Source organism: Hemitrygon akajei, chromosome 9 (assembly GCF_048418815.1).
Source record: "Hemitrygon akajei chromosome 9, sHemAka1.3, whole genome shotgun sequence".
NCBI classification, from domain to species: domain Eukaryota; kingdom Metazoa; phylum Chordata; class Chondrichthyes; order Myliobatiformes; family Dasyatidae; genus Hemitrygon; species Hemitrygon akajei.
In genome coordinates, this window is record NC_133132.1 from 159,317,564 (window position 1) to 159,342,429 (window position 24,866).

Consider the following 24,866-nt stretch of genomic DNA (forward strand, 5'->3'; position numbering starts at 1 on the left):
AGAAAGAGGAAAGTAGCTGTGAGCTGCTGGTGTTCATTTCATAATTGCTACACTTACTTACTCAGTAGTCTGAGTTGGGAGACTCTACAGGTGAAACCGCTATCCACATGATCCCTGAATGTGTTGCAAAACTTGTAGCAATCATTTGAAAAGAATGCATGATATATTTAGAGGCTGATGTTGAGCTGGGTTGAATTGTTGTCAGAAGTGTTGCTGATCACTTCCCATTTGGTCTTTGGACACTGCAGTTGAGGCAACTTCCAGCTGGACCTTCAGCCATACAGTTGTTGAATCAACTGATTTTACGAGATAAAATGTGAAATATTGGACACAAGTGTTTGGTGAAAATCCTTGTATTGACTGAGAATCCTGCACAAGTAATCAAGGCTTCACCTCATGAAAGGTTGAGTTGGTTGGACATTTTAGGTTAATAATATATTGAAGCTTATTGTGAAATGATTTTAATGACTTACTGAACAGATCACATGACGGACAGGCAAAGGTAATACAAAATCATTGTTCATAAGATCAAATGAGCATAAATAATTATAAATAGATTACATGTAAGACCTATGTTGTCAATTCTAATTTGTGATTCTCATTGAATATTAAAACTGAAGAAAAGTATTGCAACCCAGGTGTCAGCTTGTATCAAGCTGGTGTCTAAATTATTATGCAGATGAAATATTCATGAAAATCAAAACCCAAATCTTTTCCAGCCCTGGGTATTCTGAGTTTTTTTAAAAAATCAGTGTATGTGTTGGAAGGGATTTAGAACGTGCAGTAATAATCCTTAATAACAAATGTGTTATATAGCAACAATAAAGGAAAATTATCAGTGAGGGAATACAAGAACTATGTGGGAGATTTGACATATTTACTAGTGACTTGAGGCTGCTGGAAAAAGCCATTACTATCTTAATGGAATCCAAAAAGTAAGATGATGGATTCCATGTCATTTGTATGACATAAGTCATGTCATTTTCGGCATTGAGAGTCCTGCATAGATGAAAGGTCTGGCGCACATTATGAGATTTACTAGTAAAGAGGGTCACTTTTCACTTTTCCATTGTTTGTGTTTATCTTGGAAAATGCATTGCGAGATATTTTTGGAGAAACAATCATGGTCAATATTCTTTATCGTATAGGCAGGCGGGAAAATTTAAAGAAGTCTATATCTTGCTTTGTAGGTAACATTCAAGGAGCAACAATAGTGGATGCCCTGGATACACTGTTTATTATGGGAATGCATGATGAGTTTAAAGAAGCAAAGGAATGGGTTGTGAAGCATCTTGACTTCAATGTGGTAAGTAAGCATTTCTGAGAAATTTATATCTTTTGTTGCTTTCAGATGAAGTAAGTCAATATGCAGAAGCCTCATGTGACATGTTTAGACTGAGAAAGGAACTGCAGTATTTGAGGTGGATATCTAGGCCATGCTAGACTGACTTCAAATCAATGCAGTGGTGGTAGGATTTGGTTAAGGATCTGAATCAGAGCACTCCATAGGACACTGAACTTCTATATGTGCTCAGTTTTGGGTGTTCCTTCAAGATCAAAAGACCTAGGAAGTATGAGCTTGGCAGAGTTGAGCAGGCTCCAGCCCTGAGAGATCAAAGACCTTTTGGTGTACAACCATTGAAAATATGAGCAACAGAGGTAATTTTGCTGCCAGATTTTGTCAATTGTTCATGAAATAATCTCACTAACCCTTGCATAATCTGCCTACCGCCAATGTGGAAAAAAAAATACCATTTATTCACTGCAATTCTCCTGTTGATCACTTCTCAATGCTAATCACTTAATCCATGGTGAAACAGAACCTTTCACTTCATGTGCTTTGACCTTGCTAACATGCCATCATGTGGTACTCCATTAAATATTTTAGGAACCCATGTATATAACATTCTCCCTTAAGTCCTCTCAATTTCTTTATTTCAAACTCATTCAGGTTAAATAAGCATGATTTGCCTTTCATACTTGCTGGCTGCTATTAATTAATTCATACCTGCCCTAGACCTTGTTAAAAGTTGTTCTATAATTTTGTTTCTGAGAGCATCTATTGAATGGATACTGCATGTTTTCTTTAGAATGGAGGGTTATGGCTCAGAGGGAAGAGGGGATATAATTGAGGTGTAAAAGGAAAGTGAGAGCCCATATGAAATATTGGAAGAAGCGAGATTTAGAGTGGATTTTACAAAAATAAAACTGCACAGAACTGGGAGAATGGAACTTACTGCTTTCCAAGATAGTGAAAGAAAAAACTCTTCATTATGGTGAAAGTGCTTGAATGTGCACATGAATTGCTTTGACCTTAAAACAGATAAAGAACTGGAAAATAGGAGTATATCTTTTCTTTCTTTTGTTCGTGAATTTTAAGAATCCTTAATAATTGTGGAAGTGCTCAGGCTGGTTGAGAAATCTCATTATCTTCTTCACAGGGTTAACTGACAAATCTGTTTTCAAAGTCAAGGTTGAGTTTGTGGCCATGCATTTACAGGGGCAATGACAAATTTACTTGCACCAACGTTACAGGCATATTGCATCAGATAAGCAGCATTCACCAGAGTAAACACATACTATCCATAAATTGTACACAATGTTTATAAGAAAGAACACAAATACAGACGAACAACAAAAAATAACAAGTCTGTTGTAGTGCAGAATTTTCAAGGTGGCCATAATATTCTATCCTGATTAGGATAGTGATTAGGACTGTGCTGATTGGTTCAGGAATCAAATAGTTTAGTGGGTTTCCTTGATCATTAATTCGCTCACTCTCTCACTCTGCTCTCTTCCCCCTCTCCCTCTCCCAATTCCTGAATACGGCAAGTTAAGATTCACAATTTGCTCACTTTCTTTTAAGGCTGCTTTTGACATCATTGCAAACAGAACAGGACAAACTGAATGAGTTTGATGTAATTTATAATAATTTTTAGATTTCATCTTTTAAAAACAGTACTTTTAAATGCATTCAGAGTCCATGTCTGACCTGCACTGAAGGGGTTAGTAAGCTACAGGCAAAAATATAAGATTGTGTCCTGCAAAGTCAACTTAGTTTGTAAATGCTATATTGTGGCGGAAGTGCAGTGATACAGCGCTATCTCATTTTCTGAACTCAAAAAGTAATAATAACATTAATATGTAAACAGTCATAAATTACAAATTTAAAATGCATTAAACATTTATTAATCTTGGTTCAGACTTGAAGCAGCTTTGCTCAGATTGAAAGGCCTCAAGCAAGTGAAGGAATAAAGAAAATAGTTCAGCAGAAAGTATGTTCATTTGCTTCCTAGATTAATATTTTAATTGCATAATTATTTCAGTGAATACCTCAAGTTTAAACGAGCTAATAAGATGCATTTGTTTTGATCTAAAATTACTATTTTAAAATGGAACTTAGATGCAAAATACAACTGGGGATTCCTAAGCTGAAACAGTAATTAACATTAATTAACATGAAGCCTGTGGTGAATACAGTTAGAGGAATGAGTAAATATTATTTATTGAACCAGGTAGTCTTTAAGAAAACAAGCAAATACAAATCACCAAGTTCAAATATAAATACAGATGAATTGAGAGTAATGTTATGAACTCTACAACAAAATTTTGCAGACCACAACAGTGTAGTTGGAGTACTTTATGCAGGTCAGAATTCTGAGGTAGTGATTAAGTCCATCCTGTTGGTAATTTGTAAAATGTGTTTGATTATCTTCCCAAGCTTTCCAACTTTTTTTCTGATTAAATTTTCATCAGTAGTCATAACTCTTCACACAGAGAAGGCTTGTGATTGACAGTGTTGTTCAAAATAATTTGATGTACAGAAGAGCAACAAAATGAATTTGGAAATTTCTCTGGATAAGTAAAAGCAAAGAATGCCAAGCAAAATAGGAGGTACCTAATAAAGTGGCCACAATGTGTACGTTCATGGTCTTCTGCTGCTGTAATCCGTCTACTTCATGGTTTGACTTGTGCTTTCAGAGATAATCTTCTGCACACCTCTTTTGTAGTGCTTGATTATTTGACTCACTGTTGCCTTCCTATCAACTTGAACCAGTCTGGCCATTCTTCTCTGACTTCTCTCACTAAAAAGGCATTTTTACCCACAGAATACCAGGAGATCAGCAATTTCTGAGATATTCAAACCACCCTGTCTGGCACCAACAATCGTTCCATGGCCAGCCACTTAGATCACATTCCTTCCCCATTATGATGTCTGGTCAGAACAACAACAGATATTTCTGATGTGTCTGCATACTTTTATGCATTGAGTTGCTCCCATGTGATTGGCTGTTTAGATATTTGCCTTAAGAAACAGGTGTGCAGATGTACCTAATAAAGTGGCCACTCAGTGTATCATGTCAGACGGAATTTATAAGCACAAATCTTTTGAAGTCTTTTTCTTTTGGTGCTAGTGATCAAAAATTGAAACTTTTCTAAAAAAGTTAACCAAGTTTAATAATGAACTAGTTCCAGTTTCATTTTGTTTTGGTGCTCTTTTCCTTTCAAGTGTCAGTTTTCTATGTGGAATACTGATTAATTTTGTCACTTTGAATAGTTTTTCTCTTTTTTTAAGATTGTTAAACTTTAATGTGCATGTCTTTAGGTTTCTTGTCATGCCAAACAGATGAAAGCATGCTCTCTGGATAGAAATCCCCACACAATTAGAATACTAGCACCTTAATTTTGCCTCCAACTTTCACCCTGCACTCAAATTTACCTGATCCATTTCCGACACCTCCCTCCCCTTTCTTGATCTTTCTGTCTCCATCTCTGGAGACGGCCTATCTACTGATATCTATTATAAGCCTATAGACTCTCACAGCTACCTGGACTATTCCTCTTCCCACCCTGTCTCTTGCAAAAAGGCTATCCCCTTCTCACAATTCCTCCGTCTCCGCCGCATCTGCTCTCAGGATGAGGCTTTTCATTCCAGGACGAAGGAGATGTCTTCCTTTTTTAAACAAAGGGGCTTCCCTTCGTCCACCATCAACTCTGCTCTCAAACGCATCTCTCCCATTTCCCGCACATCTGCCCTCAGCCCATACACCCGCCACCCCACTCGGTATAGGGTTCCCCTTATCCTTACCTACCACCCCACCAGCCTCCAGGTCCAATGTATAATTCTCCGTAACTTCCGCCACCTCCAACGGGATCCCACTACCAAACACATTTTTCCCTCCCCCCCCCCTTCTGCTTTTCACAGGGATCGCTCCCTACGCAACTCCCTTGTCCACTCGTCCCCCCCATCCCTTCCCACCGATCTCCCTCCTGGCACTTATCCTTGTAAACGGAACAAGTGCTACACCTGCCCTTACACTTCCTCCCTCACCACCATTCAGGGCCCCAGACAGTCCTTCCAGGTGAGGTGACACTTCACCTGTGAGTCGACTGGTGTGGTATACTGCATCCGGTGCTCCCGGTGTGGCCCTTTATATATTGGTGAGACCCGACGCAGACTGGGAGACCATTTCGTTGAACACCTACGCTCGGTCCGCCAGAAAAAGCAGGATCTCCCAGTGGCCACACATTTTAATTCCATGTCCCATTCCCATTCTGATATGTCTATCCATGGCCTCCTCTATTGTCAAAATGATTCCAAACTCAGGTTGGAGGAACAACACCTTATATACCGGCTGGGTAGCCTCCAACCTGATGGCATGAACATTGACTTTTCTAACTTCCGTTAATGCCCCTCCTCCCCTTCTGACCCCATCCCTGACATATTTAGTTGTTTGCCTGTTCTCCATCTCCCTCTGGTGCTCCCCCCCTCCTTTCTTTTCCCTGAGGCCTCCCGTCCCATGATCCTTTCCCTTCTCCAGCTCTGTATCACTTTCGCCAATCACCTTTCCAGCTCTCAGCTTCATCCCACCCCCTCCGGTCTTCTATCATTTTGCATTTCCCCCTCCCCCCACTACTTTCAAATCTCTTACTATCTTTCCTTTTGGTTAGTCCTGACGAAGGGTCTCGGCCCGAAACGTCGACAGCGCTTCTCCCTATAGATGCTGCCTGGCCTGCTGTGTTCCACCAGCATTTTGTGTGTGTTGTTGTTTACTTTATTTTGAAAGTGTTTTTTTTCTTTCATGGGAATACACATTTGGATGAAAACTATTTCCTGTATTTTGTGGATGGGTGAAAGAATGATGCAGAGAAAGGCATTGTACCAGTATACAAGTATAATGCAGTCTCCTAAAGTAACAATGTGGAGGCTGGGTGGAAAATCATAACTGAAGGTTGACTGTTTGGCTAAAATCAGATAGGCAAAAGTGGAACCAAGCTGTGACATTTCATTCAGCTTGAGGAGGAGGAGAAAGATTGGTGGGAATAAGTGGTAGGTGATTAAAGTTATTGTATAACTTGAGGTGCTGCCTGTACTATGCAGTCAAGCTGTTTCCCAAATCCTCCCGCTTTTCTACTTTATTGATTCAGCTCAAAACCAAATTCCTACTGTTTTTTATCGAAGTTTTGTGCACCCAAATATCCCTGCTATCTGCTGTTGTACCATGCTAATTTATATTTGGCAATGAAGAAATAAACTAGGTTTGGGCATCCTTGTGTCCAAAGAAATAAACCTATTAAAAACATGAGAAATTCTGCAGATGCGAGAAATCCAGAGCAACGCACACAAAGTGCTGGAGGAACTCAGCAGGTCAGGCAGCGTCGATGGAAATGAATAAGCAGTCGAAATTTCAGGCTGAGACCCGTCTTCTAGACTGGAGTTCCGATTGAAACAATACCAATTTTGAAGTCTGTTCTATGCCATTCGTAAGAATCTTTGGTTCCTTTTCCCTTCTTAGATCAAGTTCTTCTGATCCATTTTCAATTAGTTTGCCATTGCAAAAGTATTTCTCCATTTTTAAAATGTTGATAATTTTTATTTATGTGAGTATCTTGTCATTAACATTTTTAGATGGAGAGCAAATATTCATCAAAATTTTATAGAGCTGTAAATTATCTTGGAAGTTTATTTCATCTTTCTTGGAAATATAAAATGAAAACTTGTTAGTGTTTTATTCATTCAGTGACAAGTTTATTAGATACCTCCTTTCCCTAAAAAAGTGGCCACTTAGGGAATGTATGTGATCTTCTGCTGTTGTAGCCCATTCAATTCAAGGTTTTGATATGTTGTGCATTTAGAGATTCTCCTCTGCACACCAGTGTTGTAATAAGTGGTTATTTGAGCTACTACTGCCTTCCTATCAGCTTCAACCAGTCTGGCCATTCTCCTCTGACCTCTCTCATTAACAAAATATTTTCACCTCTGCAGCTGCCACTCACTGGAATTTTTTTTTTGTTTTTCACACCATTCTCTGTAAACCATTGGGACTGTTGTGTGTAAATGCCATTTGGCAGCAACAATCATTCCATGGTCAAAGACACTTAGATCACATTTCTTCCCCATTCTAATATTTGATCTGACCAACTGACAACTGAACCTCTTGACTATACAGTAGTATGCAAAAGTTTGGGCATCCCTGGTCAAAATTTCTGTTACTGTGCACAGTTAAGTGAATAGAAGATGAACTGATCTACAAGAGTCAGAAAGTTATAGATGAAACATTCTTTTCAACATTTTAAGCAAGATTAGTGTATTATTTTTGTTTTGTACAATTTTAAAGTGGAAAAAAGGAAAGGAGGACCATGCAAAAGTTTGGGCACTCCAAGAGATTTGAGCTCTCAGATAACTTTTACCAAGGTCTCAAACCTTAATTAGCTTGTTAGGGCTATGGCTTGTTCATAGTCATCGTTAGGAAAGGCCAGGTGATGCAAATTTCAAAGCTTTATAAATACCCTGACTCCTCAAACCTTGTCCCAACAATCAGCAGCTGCCTAGCACTCTGGAAATTAAAATAAAATGATGCCCACAAAGCAGGAGAAAGCTATAAGAAGATAGCAAAGTGTTTTCAGATAACTGTTTCCTCAGTTCATAATGTAATTAAGAAATGGCAGTTAACAGGAATGGTGGAGGTCAAGTTGAGGTCCAGAAAACCAAGAAAACTTTCCAAGAGAACTGCTCATAGGATTGCTAGAAAGGCAAATCAAACCCCTGGTTTGACTGCAAAAGACCTTCAGGAAGATTTAGCAGACTCTGGAGTGGTGGTGCACTGTTCTACTGTGCAGCGACACCTGCACAAATATGACCTTCATGAAAGAGTGATCAGAAGAAAACCTTCCTGCGTCCTCACCACAAAATTCAGCATCAGAAGTTTGCAAGAGAACATCCAAAAAAGCCTGATGCATTTTGGAAATGAAGTCCTCTGGACTGATGAAGTTAAAATAGAACTTTATGGCCGCAATGAGCAAAGGTATGTTTGGAGAAAAAAAGGGTGCAGAATTTCATGAAAAGAACACCTCTCCAACTGTTAATCGATCATCCTTTGGGCTTATTTTGTAGCCAGTGGCACGGGGAAAATTGCACTGGTAAAGGGAAGAACAAATTCAATTAAATACCAACAAATTCTGGAAGCAAACGTGACACCATCAGTTTAAAAAAAAATTTTAAAAAAAATAAAAATCTGAAGCTGAAAAGAGGATGGCTTCTACAACAGGATAATGATCCTAAACACACCTCAAAATCCACAATGGACTACCTCGAGGTGCAAGCTGAAGGTTTTGCTATGACCCTCACAGTCCCCCCGACCTAAACATCATCGGAAATCTGTAGATAGACCTCGAGAGCAGTGCATGCAAGATGGCCCAAGAATCTCACAGAACTAGAAGCCTTTTGCAAGGAAGAATGGGTGAAAATTCCCCAAACAAGAATTAAAAGACTCTTGGCTAGCGTTTACAAGCTGTGATACTTGCCAAAGGGGGTGCTACTAAGTGCTTCGGGCCCTTTTCCTTTTTAAAAAACGCATACACAAGGAAATCTGCTGATGCTGGAAATTCAAGCAACACACACAAAATGCTGGTGGAATGCAGCAGGACAGGCAGCATCCATAGGAAGAAGTACAGTTGATGCTTCGGGCTGAGACCCTTCGTCAGGAGTCCTTTTTTGTTACTTTGAAACTATAAAAGATGGAAATAAAAAAGTAATCTTGCTTAAAAGATTGAAGAAATATTCTTTAATCATTAATAAAGTTAAAGATAATGATAAGGTTAAAGTTTAATCTTTATTAAAGTTAAAGAATCTTTAACTTCTTAAAGAAGTCATCTTTTACTCGCTTAGCAATTCACAGTAACAAATTTTGATCAGGAATGCCCAAACTTTTCCATACCACTGTATCTGCATGCTTTTATGCATTGAGTTGCTGTCTCATAATTGATTGATTAGATATTTATATTAACGAGCAGGTGTACCAAATTAAGTGGCCACTAAGTGTATATTCCATGAGTGGTTTGGGATTAGATTAACAGCTGACAGGAACAACAAACATAAATTTCAAAGTCAAAGTACTGCAGATGATGGCAATGGGAAATTACACAAATGCTAGCAAAACTCAGCAAGTCAATTAGCATCTATAGAGACAGAAATAGTGTTAACATTTCAGTTAAATCTCCTTTCATGGAACTATGAAAAGTTAGAGAAACGGCAACTTTGAGATTGCTGAGAAAGACAAAGACACAGCATGACTGAAGGGACTTGCCGTAGGATTGGATGTGAGAAGAAGCTGAATGACACAAGTTGTGATGGTGCCAGCTGAAAATGTTTAAAGACTAATGAGTAACAACATTTGTATTAAATAAGTAGGAGGAGAGGAAAGAAGTGTGAAAGTGCCAAAAGAGGATGAAAATACTGATTGCTTGAAATTTGAGATTATAGGCTGGAGAAATTCGTGCTCAATTTTGGAATTAGTGGAACTTATTAGGAAATTGACCCATAACTTTTCACTGGGCTATGTATCAGTATTAGAGATATTTCTGTGGTGTAAGGATTCCCTAATGATGTGAACAAAATTTCAATGAGCAGAATTAATTTCTGACATGTTTATCAATTTTTACTAAGCGCAAGTTATTTAATGTCATAGAGTACCGAATCGGCCCTTTGGCTCACTGTCTCCATACTGACCTATTTGCTCATCTATACTAATCACATTTGCCTGCATTGGAACTGTGTCTTTCTAAGTTTTGCCTACTCCAGCAAATGTCCAAGTGCAGTAATTGTACCACCACCACCTCTGAAAGCATATTACAGAAACCTGTGTTAGAAAAATAAATAAAATAAAATAAAATCCTAGCCCATGACTTCTCTTTCCAATTACTTTAAACTTATACCCTCTTGTTTTGAATCCTCTAAAATGGAAAAACAATTTGAATATCTACCTTATCTGTGCTTCTCATAAGCTTATCTACTTCCATCAGGTCTCCACATAGCCTCCTTTGCTCATGATAAGATGAGCCCAGCCTATCCAGTCTTCCCCTGTAACTCCAGACCTCCATCCCATGCAACATCTGGTCAATCTCCTCTTCACATATTCCCAGTGCAAAATGGACAACATTCAAAACAACCATCTGTAAACTTTAAATTCTTCAGTGTTGTCATTTCAGAGGATGGTCCTCGGTCCAGCACATAAGTGCCATTTCTTTTTTTTTGTAATTTATTTTTTTATTGAAGTTCATCAAACAAACATTTCCATAAGATGTATTTCAGACATTGTACATATATATCATATAATCATATATATCACAAAATCTCCACAAAGTATTTATCTGGGGTAAGTGCCATTCAAAGAAAGTATAGCAATGCATCTACTTCCACAGAAGTTTGCAAAGGTTTGGCATAATATCTAATACTTTGATGGACTTCTATAGATATGAGGTAGAGAGTATATTGACTAGTTGTATCATAGCCTGGTGTGGAAGCACCAATGCCGTTGAATTAAAAAAAACTTATAAAAGCAAGAGGATATGTTACAGTCCATCACAGGTAAAGCCTTTCCTACCATTACGCACATCTACATGGAGCATTCTTGCAGGAAAACAGGGTCCATCATCAAGGAGCCTCAATTACCCAGGTCTTATTCTTTTCTTGATGCTGTCATCAGGAAGAAGGTACAGGAGCTTCAAGACTTGCATCACCAGGCTCAGGGGCAGTTATTAACCCTCAACCATTAAGCTCTTGAATAGAGGGGATAACTTCTCTCAACTTCACTCACCCTAACACTGAACAGTTCCCATAACCGATGACTATTCTTATCTCCTGTTCGCAACGTTTATTGTTTACTTATTGTTATTTTGTTTATTTGTATTTACCATAAATTCCCACAGGAAAATGAACTTCAGGGTTGTATATGGTGACATATATGTACTTAGATAAAAAACTTACTTTGAAATTTGAACTTTGCCAAGCTGATCTACAACATTCTGAAGTCTCACTGTTTACTTTGTGTCCCCTTACACTTAAGTCAGAGTCTTCTTGCATCCTTGCATCTTCATTGTGCCTTTCTGTGTTCACTTAGTTGACTTTTGAAAGGAAAATACCTTCTATTAGATTAATTGCTGGATGCTCATAACTATTCTTCCCTCTTCCTTGAGCATTGGGGCAATCCATAGTAAGATTTTATGCACTCTTGCATCCTCAAAGATGTGCTTGGACTATTCTTCCCAGACTAAGGATGTCATGTTAAAACGGTACAAGACCTTGATGAGACCATACCTTGGGGAATGGTGTAGCTCGAGGAAGGATGTAATCAAGTGTGTCTGTGTGTATGAATGGGAGGGTGGGAGAGCGGCTTGTTTTTTTGCTGTTTTTGTTGTTGCATTGTGGGCATGCTTTGTTAGTGCCAGAATGTGTGGCAACACTTGCGGCTGCTCCTCAGCACGTTTAGTTTGTGTCGATTGTTAACGCAAAGGAGGCATTTCACAGCATGTTCAATATAGAGGTCATAAATAAACAAATCTGAATTTGAAAAAGCTAGGGAAAAAATCACTCGAATGTTATCAGAACTGGAGGGCTTGAGTTAGAAGGATGAGTTGGGGCATTTTTCCCCAGAGCATAGAAGCCTGAGGGCTGACTTTATGCAGACGCTTAAAACCATGAGAGGCCTGGATAGGGTGAATAGTTCGTCTTTTTTTCTGATGGTAAGAATGTATAAAACTTGCATTTGTGAGACGGGAAGGGTGTAAAGGGTATCTAAAGAGCCACTTTTCACACAGAAAATAGTGGATGTGTGGACCAAACTGTCAGAAGAAGTGGAGAGGAGTGTACAATTACAACATTTAAAAAGCATTTGGACAGGTATATGGATAAAAAAGGTTTAGAGGGATAATTCTCTCGTGCAAGCAAAGGAGACAAGCTTGAGTCAGGACAAGAGATTCTGCAATTGCTGGAAACCTCGAGGAACACAGCAAGTTGGGCAGCATCCATGGAGGAGAATAAGCAGTCAATGTTTTCAGCTGAGCTCCCTCATCGGGACTGGGAAGGATGGGGGTAGAAGCCAGAATAAGAAGGTGGGGAGAGGGGACTGAGTACAAGCTACAAGATAGGTGAGACCAGATGAGGGGGAAGTTAGATAGATGGAAGAGGGTAAGGAATGATGAGATAAGCTGAAAGGTGATAGCTGATAGAGATAGAGGGCTAAAGAAGAAGGAATCTAATAGGAAAGGACAGGCAAGAGTAATCAGAGCAACAGATCTGATTGGTCCTGCTAAACAGTCTATGCCCAAAACATCGACTGTACTCTTTTCCATAGATGTTGCTTGTCCTACTGAGTTCCTCCAGCATTTTGTGTGTATTGCTAGGAGAGGACAGTCAATTTGATCAGCAAGGATCGGTTTGACCAAAGAACTGTTTTTGAGCTGTGTAAATTCTATGAATTTATGCCTTATAGATCAAGGGCAAGGTCTTTTTTGGCTTCCGAGCCTTGGGACAATTCTAGGCTGCTAGCACTCTGATCTTTGATTTGATCTGATCTCAAGATTATACTTTAATTTTATGCTCACAGATCCAAAGAGAGGTTATTCATCCTACATTTTCATTGAAAGATTTCATCTTCTCAGCCCATGGGGGTAGGCAAGAGATGGAATGGGGTTTTCCTAGCAGCAAGAGTTGCCTCGAAAGTGTAACCATTTAAGAATGGCAGTCTCAAAAATACCTTCTTGCAGTCACTGATCTGGAGTGCCAGCCTGTTGACCTTAAGAAATAGTACAAAGACCATGCATTGTCCTCCACCAGTCTGTTGCAAATCCCTCTCAATTTACATTGGGATGTTCTAACCTTCCCGTCATTGTAATATTTATTTTTGAAGTAATTGCACCCTTCATAGCTGAATGGAGACAAACTTAGATCTGATAGAGGTTTATAAGATTATGAGAGGCATAGGTAGGGTATACAGTCAGTATCATTTCCCAGGGTTGAAATATGCAAGAAGTGGAAGCATACGGACATTGGTTAGGCAGAAGGAATTCAAAGTACAGAATACAACTTTGAAATTCATCCTCCCACAGGCAGTCATGAAACAAAGAAGCACCATGGAACCTGTTCAAGAAAACGTCAAACACCCAATGTGCAAAAAAAAAGATTAGTGTAGTTGGGCATTTGATGATTGATGTAATTAATTCAGTACAACATTGTGGGCCTAAGGGTCTGTTCCTGTGCTGTATAATTCTGTTCTAAAATGTGTAGATGTCACTTTAAGGGCTAACTACTCACATTGCAGCTGTTATAAACTGAATGTTGCCAGCTGTGAGCATTCTGTACAGTGTGGAATTACGTGGAAAATCCAACAATATTGTTCTTGGAGCTTTGCATTTGAAGATTACGAACTTTCTGAGATTTTTAAAACCTCATTAGTGATACACTGTGATGATCTAACACCATCAAAGATATTAAATATAATAACTAGGTGGCTGACCCTTTTCAGTCAGTATATCCGAGCTTTGAGGAACAGAGCTGACTACATACTGTAAGCCACATTGTGTTCTTTGCATTTGGAGGCAGTAGGGCTATCGTTACTACTCAACTCTGCTGTGACAAGCAACTTGAAGCATAACAAAAATACACTTACCAATAATACTTCTAAAGAAATAATAATTTTTAATATAATGAACCAAGCTATTTTACCTCTGTGACTCCCATTTAATATCTGGAGATCTATACACTATAGTGCTAAGCTGTAGTTTATGAAGTTTCTCGATTTTAACTTGTTTGTGATTTCCTTCCATCAAATTCTAGACTAATGAAATGATTAAGTTAAAAGAACATCATAGTTTATGAGTGCTAGCAGCTTAATCTGTAATGTCTCAAAAACTTGCACCCAATGAAAAACACTAATCTTAAAAAATGCTTTCAGTGATTTGAGGAAGACTCTGTCTTGCTGTACTTTTAAGATTTCATTGAGCTAAATTTACATAGCTGTTACCACAACATTTTCTAATGGTCTTCAAAGCTTCCCTCGTATATTATTTTGTGCACGCCTCCTGTATTTCCATTTATTTCACCATATAATCCTGAGGTTCAGGCATTTATCTCTGCTTTGAGCTGAAGGAAGTTGTTTTCACCTTTCACCCTTATACTGTACTAAAATACAGACTTACAAATCATAAGTAGCCTTATTGCTATCAAATTCATCTGAATTTGTTGAACATTTAAGATATAATTTTGCCTCTTAAACAAGCTGTTAGTTTTCATTATCTTCCTTCCATTTCCTTGGTACTATGTATTTTCTAATGTTTTCTAACAAACTAATTAACTTGTTCTCAGCCACACACACAGAATGGCTAGTGGAAATTAGTAGGCCGGGCAGCATCTATATGAAGAAGTACGGTCAACGTTTCAGGCCGAGACCCTTCATCAGGACTTCGTTGCTTGAATTTCCAGCATCTGCAGATTTCCTCGTGTTTGCGAACTTGTTCTCAGCATTTTTTCTGAGTTTTCCTATTTTCTGTTGGCTCTTAATTTTAATTTGGGACGCAGCAGATATTGTAAAGAAGATAGTTTCATCATCAGATTACAATGAGCTAGTCTTTTATATTCCTTTGCTCATTCTTTGCCCTTTTAGCCTCCTTTCTTGCCCTTAGCCTTTTGTACTTTACATCTCATGTCCCCTGAAATCACAGGATTCTGGGTCCTCCTTCAGACTGGCGTGGAAATTCCCTTTGTCTATCCACATAAATTAGCTCTTTATAGCTTTGTAAAATGAACTGGCAATGAAAGCAGAAAGTATGCAAGTATGTCCATATTTCCTTACGATATAGAGAGGCTACTTTGATTTATGAGGTCAGCTCATATAGGAGATCTTTTTCTCCCAATAATTTTCCTTGTATCTTATTTAACCTATTCCCCCACATACCTATCAGTTTCCCTCAGACTCTACCGCTTTGCTTTATATTAGGGGTACTGTATTGTGAGGGTGGCAGGGTGGAATTAAAAGTGGCAAAGGAAGTGTAAGATACGCCTTGCCTCTGCTAGCCTGTGGGTCACCTTTGAGCAAAGTGTAGCAGCTGCTTAGCACCACCCCGCCCTACCCCTGCTCCCTGGTCACTGTCACGTGAAGCCATGAAAGTTGGTGGTGGATGGTCTTATGAGCAGCTGGTGCATATCACAAGTTCTGGTTGTGCGAGCACAGGCGCCAGGCAGACAATCTCTGAAGACTATTGATCTGGCTGAGGTCACTCTTATTGTAAAGATTGTGCCCAGAAGAAGGCAATGGTAGACCACTTCTGCAGGGAAAAAATTGCCAAGAACATTCATGGTCAAAGACCATGATCGCCTACGCCATACAACATGGCATATAATGGTGATGAACGTATAGTGATTGAACAATGTGCGTGACTTTGGGATGTGGGAAGGAACTGGAGCGCCTGGGGTTGGGAGCACAGGGAGAACCTGCGGACTCCACATGGACAGCACCCAAGGTCATGATTTAATGTGTGTTTTTGGGAGCCGTGAGGAAGCAGCTCTACTAGCTGTGTTACAGTTTCATCTCTGTAGGCTGAAAGTCAGGAGTGACAAACCAATAAGATGACTGGGACCTGGAGAGCAGTGTGGCAGCATGGACTGTGCCACGGGAGAAGATGGCGGTATAAAAGAGCTTGGGTGCTTTGTAAGCAGGAATTGAGCAGCATGATTGCATTTGCTAATTAGGAGCCAGAAGAATAAATATGAAATTGCAAAATAACCGGCTGTGCCAATAAGCTATTGTCTTATTGTCTAAAAGTAAGAGGAAGCTAGAGATTTGGGAGGATTTGATAAAGAGCTACAGGAATATTGATGGGTGATATGTCAAATCATTCACAAATTAAGTTGAGGAAGTCTGAAATTAGCACGATGGCACATAGATAGTGCTGTGGTCTCATATCTCCAGGGGCCACCATGGGTGCAATCTATGTGGTTTTCACATTCTACTTCACTTTCCTCCAGTAAGTCTAGTTTCCTTAATTTTTAAAAATTTCTATTTAGAGATACAGCACGGGACAAACTCTTCTGGCCCACCAAGCCTTGTTGCTCAGCAGCCCATCAGTTTTAACCCTTGGCTAAACACAAGACAATTTACAATGACCAGTTAACGTACTAACTGTTGTCTTTGGACTGTGGAAGGAAATGATGCTTTTGGAGAAAACCCAAATGCAAGCTTGTTGCAGAGGATGTTGGAACTGAGCTTGGAACGCCAGAGTCCCAAGCTGTAATAATGTCGCACTAGCCTTTATACTACTGATGCTCACAGTCCAAAAAGAGCCGACAGTTTAATTGTCTGCTATAAATTATCACTTCATCAAAAATCTCCACAGGATCAGGGAAGCTTTGATGTTTTGAAGTCTTCCTCAAGCCTCCTCAATAACACTTCTACAGAGGAGTCATTCTGGATGAGTTTCAGCTTGTTGTACATGCAGGTGGTGAATGTTGTGATTCAGTTTAATCTTCCATTGTGATTACAAGGGCACTGTAGTGATGTGCCACACACAGAGCTAGAAATAACAACACACAGTCTGTAAGTTGCACTCGAGACTCGTTTATTCAAACTTCGTGGCACTGGCTTTTACGCAGTTCAGTTCCCGCCCTCTCCGGGCGGAAATGACATCAGAGGTGCATTACAAAAGTCTCTTCCCACACGTGTGCTTTCTGCCCTTGCTGGTGAAGAAGGAGGCCCAGCGCCATTTTGGGGCTGGCCTCTCTGCTGACGCATGCGCCATTTTGTGAGCCAGTTCGCCTGCGTAGAAAGCGGGTCACCACAGCACCATCTGAGTGTGGAACTATACACCCTGGGGGGAAAAAAACCCTCATGCTAGTCTAATTGTCTCTATTCTGAAGTTTCAAAATTTGTACCTCCCCTCCCCCCCCTCCCCCAATATGTATCATTTGCATGTCTTGCATGATCATGATCAAGCATTTAATTGTATTTCCTTCTCCCAGGTTTATGTCTCCCAGGTAATTATTAAAATGCATTTGGAATAAGGTGTACAAACTCATGGCACCATTAAAAATTGTTCGGTGTGACATTGTGGGCATCACTGAGTCGTGGCTGAAAGCAGGCTATAGTTGGGAGCTTAACATCAAAGGATATACTTTGTATTGAAACAACAAGCAGGAAGGCATAGGGGGTGGTGTGGTTCTGTTGGAAAGAGAGGCAGTGGATATCATTTCCTTGGATTTTCAGAAGGCGTTTGATGAAGTGCCACATATGAGGCTGCTTAATGAGATAAAATCCTGTGACGTCACCGGAAATATATTGGCCTGGATAGCAGAATCGCTGACAAGCAGGAGGCAGTGAGCGGGAATAAAAGGGAGCTTTGCTGGTTGGCTGCCAGTGACTATTGGTGCTCCTCAGGAGTCAGAATTGGGACTGCTACTTTTCACATTGTTTGTCAATGATTTGGATAATGGAATTGATGCTTTTATGGCAAAGTTTGTGGATGATGCAAAGATAGGTGGAAGGGTAGGTAGTGCTGAGGAAGCAATGTGAATGCAACAGGACTTAGACAAATTGAAAGAATGGGCAAAAAAAGTGGCAGATGGAATACAATATTGGGAAATGTACGATAATGGATTTTGGTAAAAGGAACAATAGTGCGGACTATTATCTAAATGGGAAGTTTCAAACATCAGAGATGCAGAGGGACTTGGGAGTTCTTGTGAAAGACTCCCAGAAGGTTAATTTACAGGCTGAGTCTGTGGTAAAGAAGGCAAATGCAATGTTGTCATTTATTTTACGGGGAATAGAATATAAAAGCAAGGAGATAATCCTGAGCTTTGAGTATTTCCAACAGTTTTGACCTCCATATCTCAGATAGAATGTGTTGTCATTGGAGAATATCCAGAAGAGGTTCACAAGGATGATTCTGGGAATGAAGGGGTTAAGGTATGAGGCACATTTAGCAGCGTTATGTTTGTGCTCACAGCAATTTAGAAGAATGTGTGGGGATCTCATTGAAACCTACCAAATGTTGAAAGGACTAGATAGGGTGGATGTGGGGAGGATGTTTCCTCTTGTAGGGGTATCCAGAACTAGAGGGGACAGCCTCAAAATTGAGGAGAAGCCCTTTAGAACAGGGGTAAGGAGGAATTTTTTCATCCAGAGAGTGGTGAATCTGTGGAATGTTCAGCCATAGTCTATGGTGGATGCCAAGTGCGTGGGTATATTTAAGGTGGAAGTTGATTGTTTCCTTTCATCAGTCTAGGTATCAAAGGATATGCTGAAAAGACAGGTGTATGGGGTTGAGTGGGATCCAGAATCAGCCATGATGGAATGGCAGAGCAGATTCGACGGGCTGAATGACGTAATACTGCTCCTGTGTCTTATTGTCTTATGTTGGATAATTCTAAGTCCCTGCCTCTTGTCTAAAGTGCCTTTGCAACTTGACTTGCAGTGAGATATCTTCAATATCTGACCTAGGATTATTAGTGAGGTCTCAAGCCACTATGTTACAAGCTCTCCCTTTGACTGCAGCTTAAGAGGACTGCTAAAGATTTGGGACTAGAGCTTCCATCATCATCATGTGCTGTGTCATATTGACGATGGTGATCATGGTCTTCCATGGCCATGATTGTTCTTGGCAAATTCTTCTTCAGAAGAGGTTTGCCATTGCCTTTTTCTGGGCAGTGTCTTTCCAAAACGGGTGACACCAGCCATCAGCAATACTCTTCAGAGATTGTCTGCCTGGCATCAGTGGTCACAAAAACAGGATTTGTGATACACAAACATGAGAAAATCTGCAGATGCTGGAAATCCAAGGCAAAGCATACAAAATGCTGGAGGAACTCAGCAGGTCAGGTAGCATCTATGGAAATTAATAAACAGTTAATATTTCAGGCCGAGACCCTTCATCAGGACTGGGAGAAACACCAACAGCTCATGTAACCATCCACCACCTGCTCCATTGGTTTCAGGTGACTCTGATCAGGGTGCCAAGCAGGTAATACCTTTTGCCCAAGGGTGACTCGCAGGCTAGCGGTTGGAAGGAGTGCCTTACACCTCCTTTGCTAGTGATGCATCTCCACCCTTCCACCCAAACAGAGCTTTTAATACCATACAGCCCTCATTGCTGGGGAAGAAGCTCTGTTCAATGCAGATTCGCCAACTCCATTGAATCCTGGACAGTGGGCTACTTGACTGGCAGACCACAGTATGTGCGGCTTCAGAGCTGTGGGTCAGGTATGGCTGTAAGCAGTACTGGGGCCCCAAAGGGAATTGTATTGGCTCCCTTCCTGTATACCTCGGACTTTAAATTCAACATTGAGTCATGTCACCTGCAGAAATTTTCTGATGACTCAGCAAAAATTAGATGTATAAAGGGAGGACAAAAGAATGAATATAGGGCGCTGGTTGGAGGGCTTTGTCAAATTGTGCAAACTGAATCATCTGCAGCTTAACATCAGTAAGACCAAGCAGATGATAATAGACTTTAGGAAGACTAAGACTACACTGCTCCCTGTTACTATTGATGGTGAGGACCTACAAGTTCTGGGGATGTACCTGGATGACAGACTTGAGTGGAGCACTAACACAGAGGTTGTTTTCAAGAATGGCTAGAGTCAGCTCTACTCCCTGAGGAGACAGAGGTCCTTTGGAATATGCAGGCCTCTCCTTCACATGTTCTACCAGTCTGTTGTCACCAGTACAATCTCCTTTGTAGTGGTGTGCTGGGGCAATGGCATCAACACGGCTGATGCCAACAGGCTCAGTAAACTGATTAGAAAGGCTGGCTCTGTTATAGGAGTCAAACTGAGCACACTGGAGGCTGTGACAGAATAAAGGACCCTACGGGAAAAGTTGGCAATTCTGGACAATGTTTCTCACCCTCTGCATGCCATCTTGCCTGAACAGAGGAGCACTTTTAGTAATAGATTAAGACATCTGTGCTGCTCCAAAGAGGGCTATATGAGGTCATTCTTACCCTTGGCCATTAGGATCAGAATGAGTCATCCTATAGCTGTGGAAATGATGACCCCCTCCTCTTTGACTGTTTGTAGTAACTTTTTTTTATTCTTTCTACTTCTCTTCTAATGTGTGCACTTGTAATGCTATTGTGATGCTGTAATTTCCTTTGGAATCAATAAAGTATCTATCTTTCTATGGAGGGAAATAAAACAAAGTTTTGAGTCCTGATAAAGAAATTTGGCCCAAAACGTCAACTATTTATTTCCCTCCAAAAATGCTGCCTGACCTATAGAGTTCCCCTAATGTTTTGTGTGTGTATTTTTAACATCGGGTCAACTGGGAGCTTCCTCTAGTTAAAGCTGTCAACTAGAAGATGATGATTGTTGGTTTTATCTCCCAGGCTGCTACTGTTTTTATTAATTTGTCACCCTTCCTTTCCCGGTCATTGTGCCATCATTATGTCATTGCCAAGGACTTAGTTGGGATATAAACTGCATTGTGATTGGTAAGTTGAATAGTGCAGTATGAGTCCCGAGCCCTTTTTCGCGAGCAATCATATTTACTGTAGTTAATTATCATTCAGTTTTATTCCTTTGGAAAAGTTTATAATTTCTTTCTTTGCTGCTATGTTCTCCAAGAGATTATATTTCTAATTCTCGTGCACCGGAAAGCTTGCTGTATGGAAGCATTATGACAATGCCTACATTTGGAGCAATAATGTAAGTGGCTTTAAAGTATTTTGGGATAGTCTGAAGCTATGAAACATTTTATGTAAAGCCGCAAATCTTTTATCTTTATCTATAAATGCAAAGGTTGTAAGAAAAAAAGCAATTGAGAAGGAGAAATAGAATTTGTTTTAGAGTTTCCTAGAACAGAGAGGGTGTTTAGGTCTTAGGTGGATTGAGATTAAAATTTTATAATTAAACAGTAATGAGCAAAAAGATTAGTGCAAAGCAGGGTATGGAACTTGCAGGGAGCCTTTGCTAAGAAGATAGACCAAAGTCAAAACTAACAATACATAATCAAAGAGCAAAGCTATTAAAGATGTGGGCTAATGGTTACTTGGAAAATAGAACTGAAAGTAACACGATTTTTATTATGCACTAAAGACTCTTGAGATCAAGAATTTGTAATAAACCTTTTGCATTGCCAGATTGATAATGTTTGTTTGTATAGAGTATGTGTGATCTGAAGGAAGTGGATGAACGTCATTAATAGCTTTTGAAAAATATGAGGGCAGACTTGGGTGCTGAATGAAGGAGGTAATCATATCTAATTCTTTAGAGAGTTGGATGAAAGTGATTGTGTTCCTTGTGTGATTAAGAGGATGAAAAGCTTAATAAGAAAATGCACTGTAATTTCTAATTTTGAATGATTTAGTTTCCCCAAGAAAAATAATTTGAAAGAATCAAGCTACCTCTAAGCATTAATGACTTCTAGGTTTCAAATTTATTTATTTTTTTATCTTCAGTGTCATCTCATGTTGAGGGCATTGTAGTACAGCATGCTGTCACTGAGTGACAATTAAACCAGGTCTCAAAATGTCTGTAACCAATCCGTTAGGCAGGAATTGTTGATTCTTTGCCACTGTTTAGTGTGCACCAGTTGATGAAATCTCAGTGATTTTAACAATAATACACCTCAGCATTAATTTCCTCTGCAAAATACCAAGCATTGATATTCTCATCAGCATTTATGGGAGATCATGTGCAGCACTCTGAGATCGTGAGATCTTGGAGTGCTGCTACAAGATTGGAGCAGCCTTCATCAAGGACACCCCACTAACTAGCTCTCCTGTCACTACTGCCATCAGACAGGAGGTCCAAGAGCCTTAGGTCTCACACCACCAGATTCAGGGACAGTTATTACCAGCAATCCTCAGGCTACTCTACTGGCATGGATGAGTTCACTCACCTCAACTCTGAACTGATTCTGTGACCTACCGACTCACTTTCAAGAGCCCTACAATTCATGTTCACAGTACTTTTTTTTATTTCCACATTTTGCCACCTTTTTGCACTTTGATTGTCCGTCAGTCCTTGTTTGTGCCTAGATTTTTATTTATAAGTGCGATTGTGTTTCTTATACACTCGGAAAGCCTTCCGCACCACTGAGCACATCTATGCAGAACGTTATCGCAGGAAAACAGCATTCATTAACAAGATCCCCCATCACCCAGGCTATGCCCACTTCTTGGTGCTGCCATCAGGAAGAAGGAGCAGGAGCCTCAGGACACATACCACCAGGTTCAGGAACATCTGCCCCAATCAGCCTCAACTATCAGGCTCTTGAACCAGAGGGGATAGCTTCACACAACTTCAATTGCCCCGCCATTGCGATGAACCTACAAAATATGGACTCACTTTCAAAGATTCTTCATCTCATGTTCTCAAACTTTATTGCTTATTATTCTTTTTCTTTTTATATTTGCACAGTTAGTTGTCTTTTGCACGTTGATGATCTATCCTGTTGAGTGCAGTTTTTCTTTGGTTCTGTTGTGTTTCTTAGAGTCAATATGTATGTCCATAAGAAATTGAATCTCAGGGTTGTATATGGTAACATTAATGAACTTCCATAATAAATTTACTTTTGAACTTTTAAATGCATGCAAGAAAATAAATCTCCAAGTATTAAATTATAAAATCCTCCAAGAGGACCACAGTCCTTGTCAAGATTTGGAGGATTGTGTGCCTCAATGACTCAGAGAGGTATGCTGGCTGGAGTCAGGGCTTAATAAGACCGTAAGATATAGGAGCAGAACTAGGCCATTTGACCCATTAAGTCTGCTCCGCTATTTCCGCTATTTCATAACAGCTGATCCAAATTTCCTCTCAGTCCCAATCTCCTGCCTCCCCCCCTCCCCTCTACCCCGTCATGCCCTGACCAATCAAGAATCTATCAGGCTCTGCCTTAAATAAACCCAGTGACTCGGCCTCCACAGCTGCCTGTGGTAAAGAATTCCACAGATTCACCACTCTCTGGCTGAAGAAATTCCTCCTCATCCCCATTCTAAAAAGACACCCCTCTATTTTGAGTGTCCTCTGGTCTTAGACACTCCTTCCATAGGAAGCATCTTTTCCACATCCACTCTATCAAGGTCATTCACAATTCAATAGGTTTCAATTAGGTCACCCCTCATTCTTCTAAATTTAAGTGAACACAGGCTGAGAACTATCAAACACTCTTCATAGGACAAGCCATTTAATCCTGGAATCATTTTTCTGCATCTCCTTCGAACACTCTCCAGTTTCAACACATCCTTTCTAAGATCAGGGGTCCAAAACTGCACAGAATAATCCAAGTGAGGCCTCACCAGTGCTTTATAAAGTCTCAGCATTATATCTTTGCTTTTATATTCTACTCCTGTCTAATCCTTATGTAGCCTCTCTACTTTCTCAAAACTACCTGCCCCTCCACCTATCTGTATCATCTGCAAAGTTTACAACAAAGCTATTAACTCCATCATCTTCAAAATTATTGACATATACTGTAAAAAGAATTAATTTCAACACAGACCTTTGTGGACTACCATTAGTCATCGGCAGCCAACCAGAAAAGGCTCCATTTATTCCTGTTCTTTGTCTTCTGCCAATCAGCCACTGCTTTACCCATGCTAGAATATTACCTGTAATACCTTGGGCTTGTAGCTTGTTAAGCAGCCTTGTGTGGCACCTTATCAAAGAACTTCTAAAAATCCAAGTACACATCATCAAGCGATTCTCCTTTGTATATCCTGCTTGTTATTTCTTCAAAGAATTCTAACAGATTTGTCAGGCAAGAATTTCCATTGAGGAAATTATGCTGACTGTGGCCTATTTTATCATGAGCTTCCAAATACCCTGAGACCTCATCCTTTATAATCGACTCCAACATCTTCCCAACCACTGAGGTCATACTAACTGGCCTTTAATTCCAAACAAGAGAAAATCTGCAGATGTTGGAAATCCAAGCAACTCATGCAAATTGCTGGAGGAACTCAGCAGGCCATTCAGCATCTATGGAAAAGAGTCGAAGTTTTCGGTCACAACCCTTCGGCAGGACGGTCTCAGCAGGGTAATCCTGCGGAAGGATCTTGGCACAAAACGTTGTCTGTACTTTTTATCATAGATGCTGCCTGGCCTGCTGAGTTCCTCTAGCATTTTGTGTGTGTGGCCTATAATTTCATTTCTTCTGCCTGTCTCCCTTTTTAAAGAATGGAGTGACATTTGCCAATTTCCAGTCTTCTGGAACTATTCCAGAATCTAGTGATTCTTGAAAGATCATTTCTAATGCCTCCTCAGCACCTCTTTCAGAATCCTGGGGTGTACACCATCTGTTCCAGGTGAATCAGCTGCCTTTAGACCTTTCAGTTTCCCAAGAACCTTCTCTCTCGTTATGGTGACTTCACACATTTCATGCCACCTGACACATGGTACTTCCACCACACTACAAGTGCCTTCCACAGTGAAGACTGATGCAAAAGACTTATTCAGTTCATCTGCCATTTCATCATCCCCCATTACTACCTCTTCAGCATTGTTTCCCAGCACTCCGATATCCACTCTTGCCTCTCTTTTACACTTTATGTATCTGAAGAAACTTTTGATATCCTCATTAATATTATTGGTTAGA

At 40.0% G+C, this 24,866-nt stretch overlaps 1 protein-coding gene across 1 annotated transcript in view; it reads left to right on the forward strand.

Moving 5' to 3' along the window:
* The window catches only part of man1a1 (mannosidase, alpha, class 1A, member 1), a 445,121-nt gene that overhangs the window by 165,874 nt on the left and 254,381 nt on the right, over window positions 1-24,866 (forward strand). Inside the window, exon 3 of the mRNA XM_073057385.1 lies at window positions 1,191-1,306. Coding sequence (XP_072913486.1) covers window positions 1,191-1,306 — 116 coding nt within the window. The remainder of the gene's footprint in view (window positions 1-1,190; window positions 1,307-24,866) is intronic.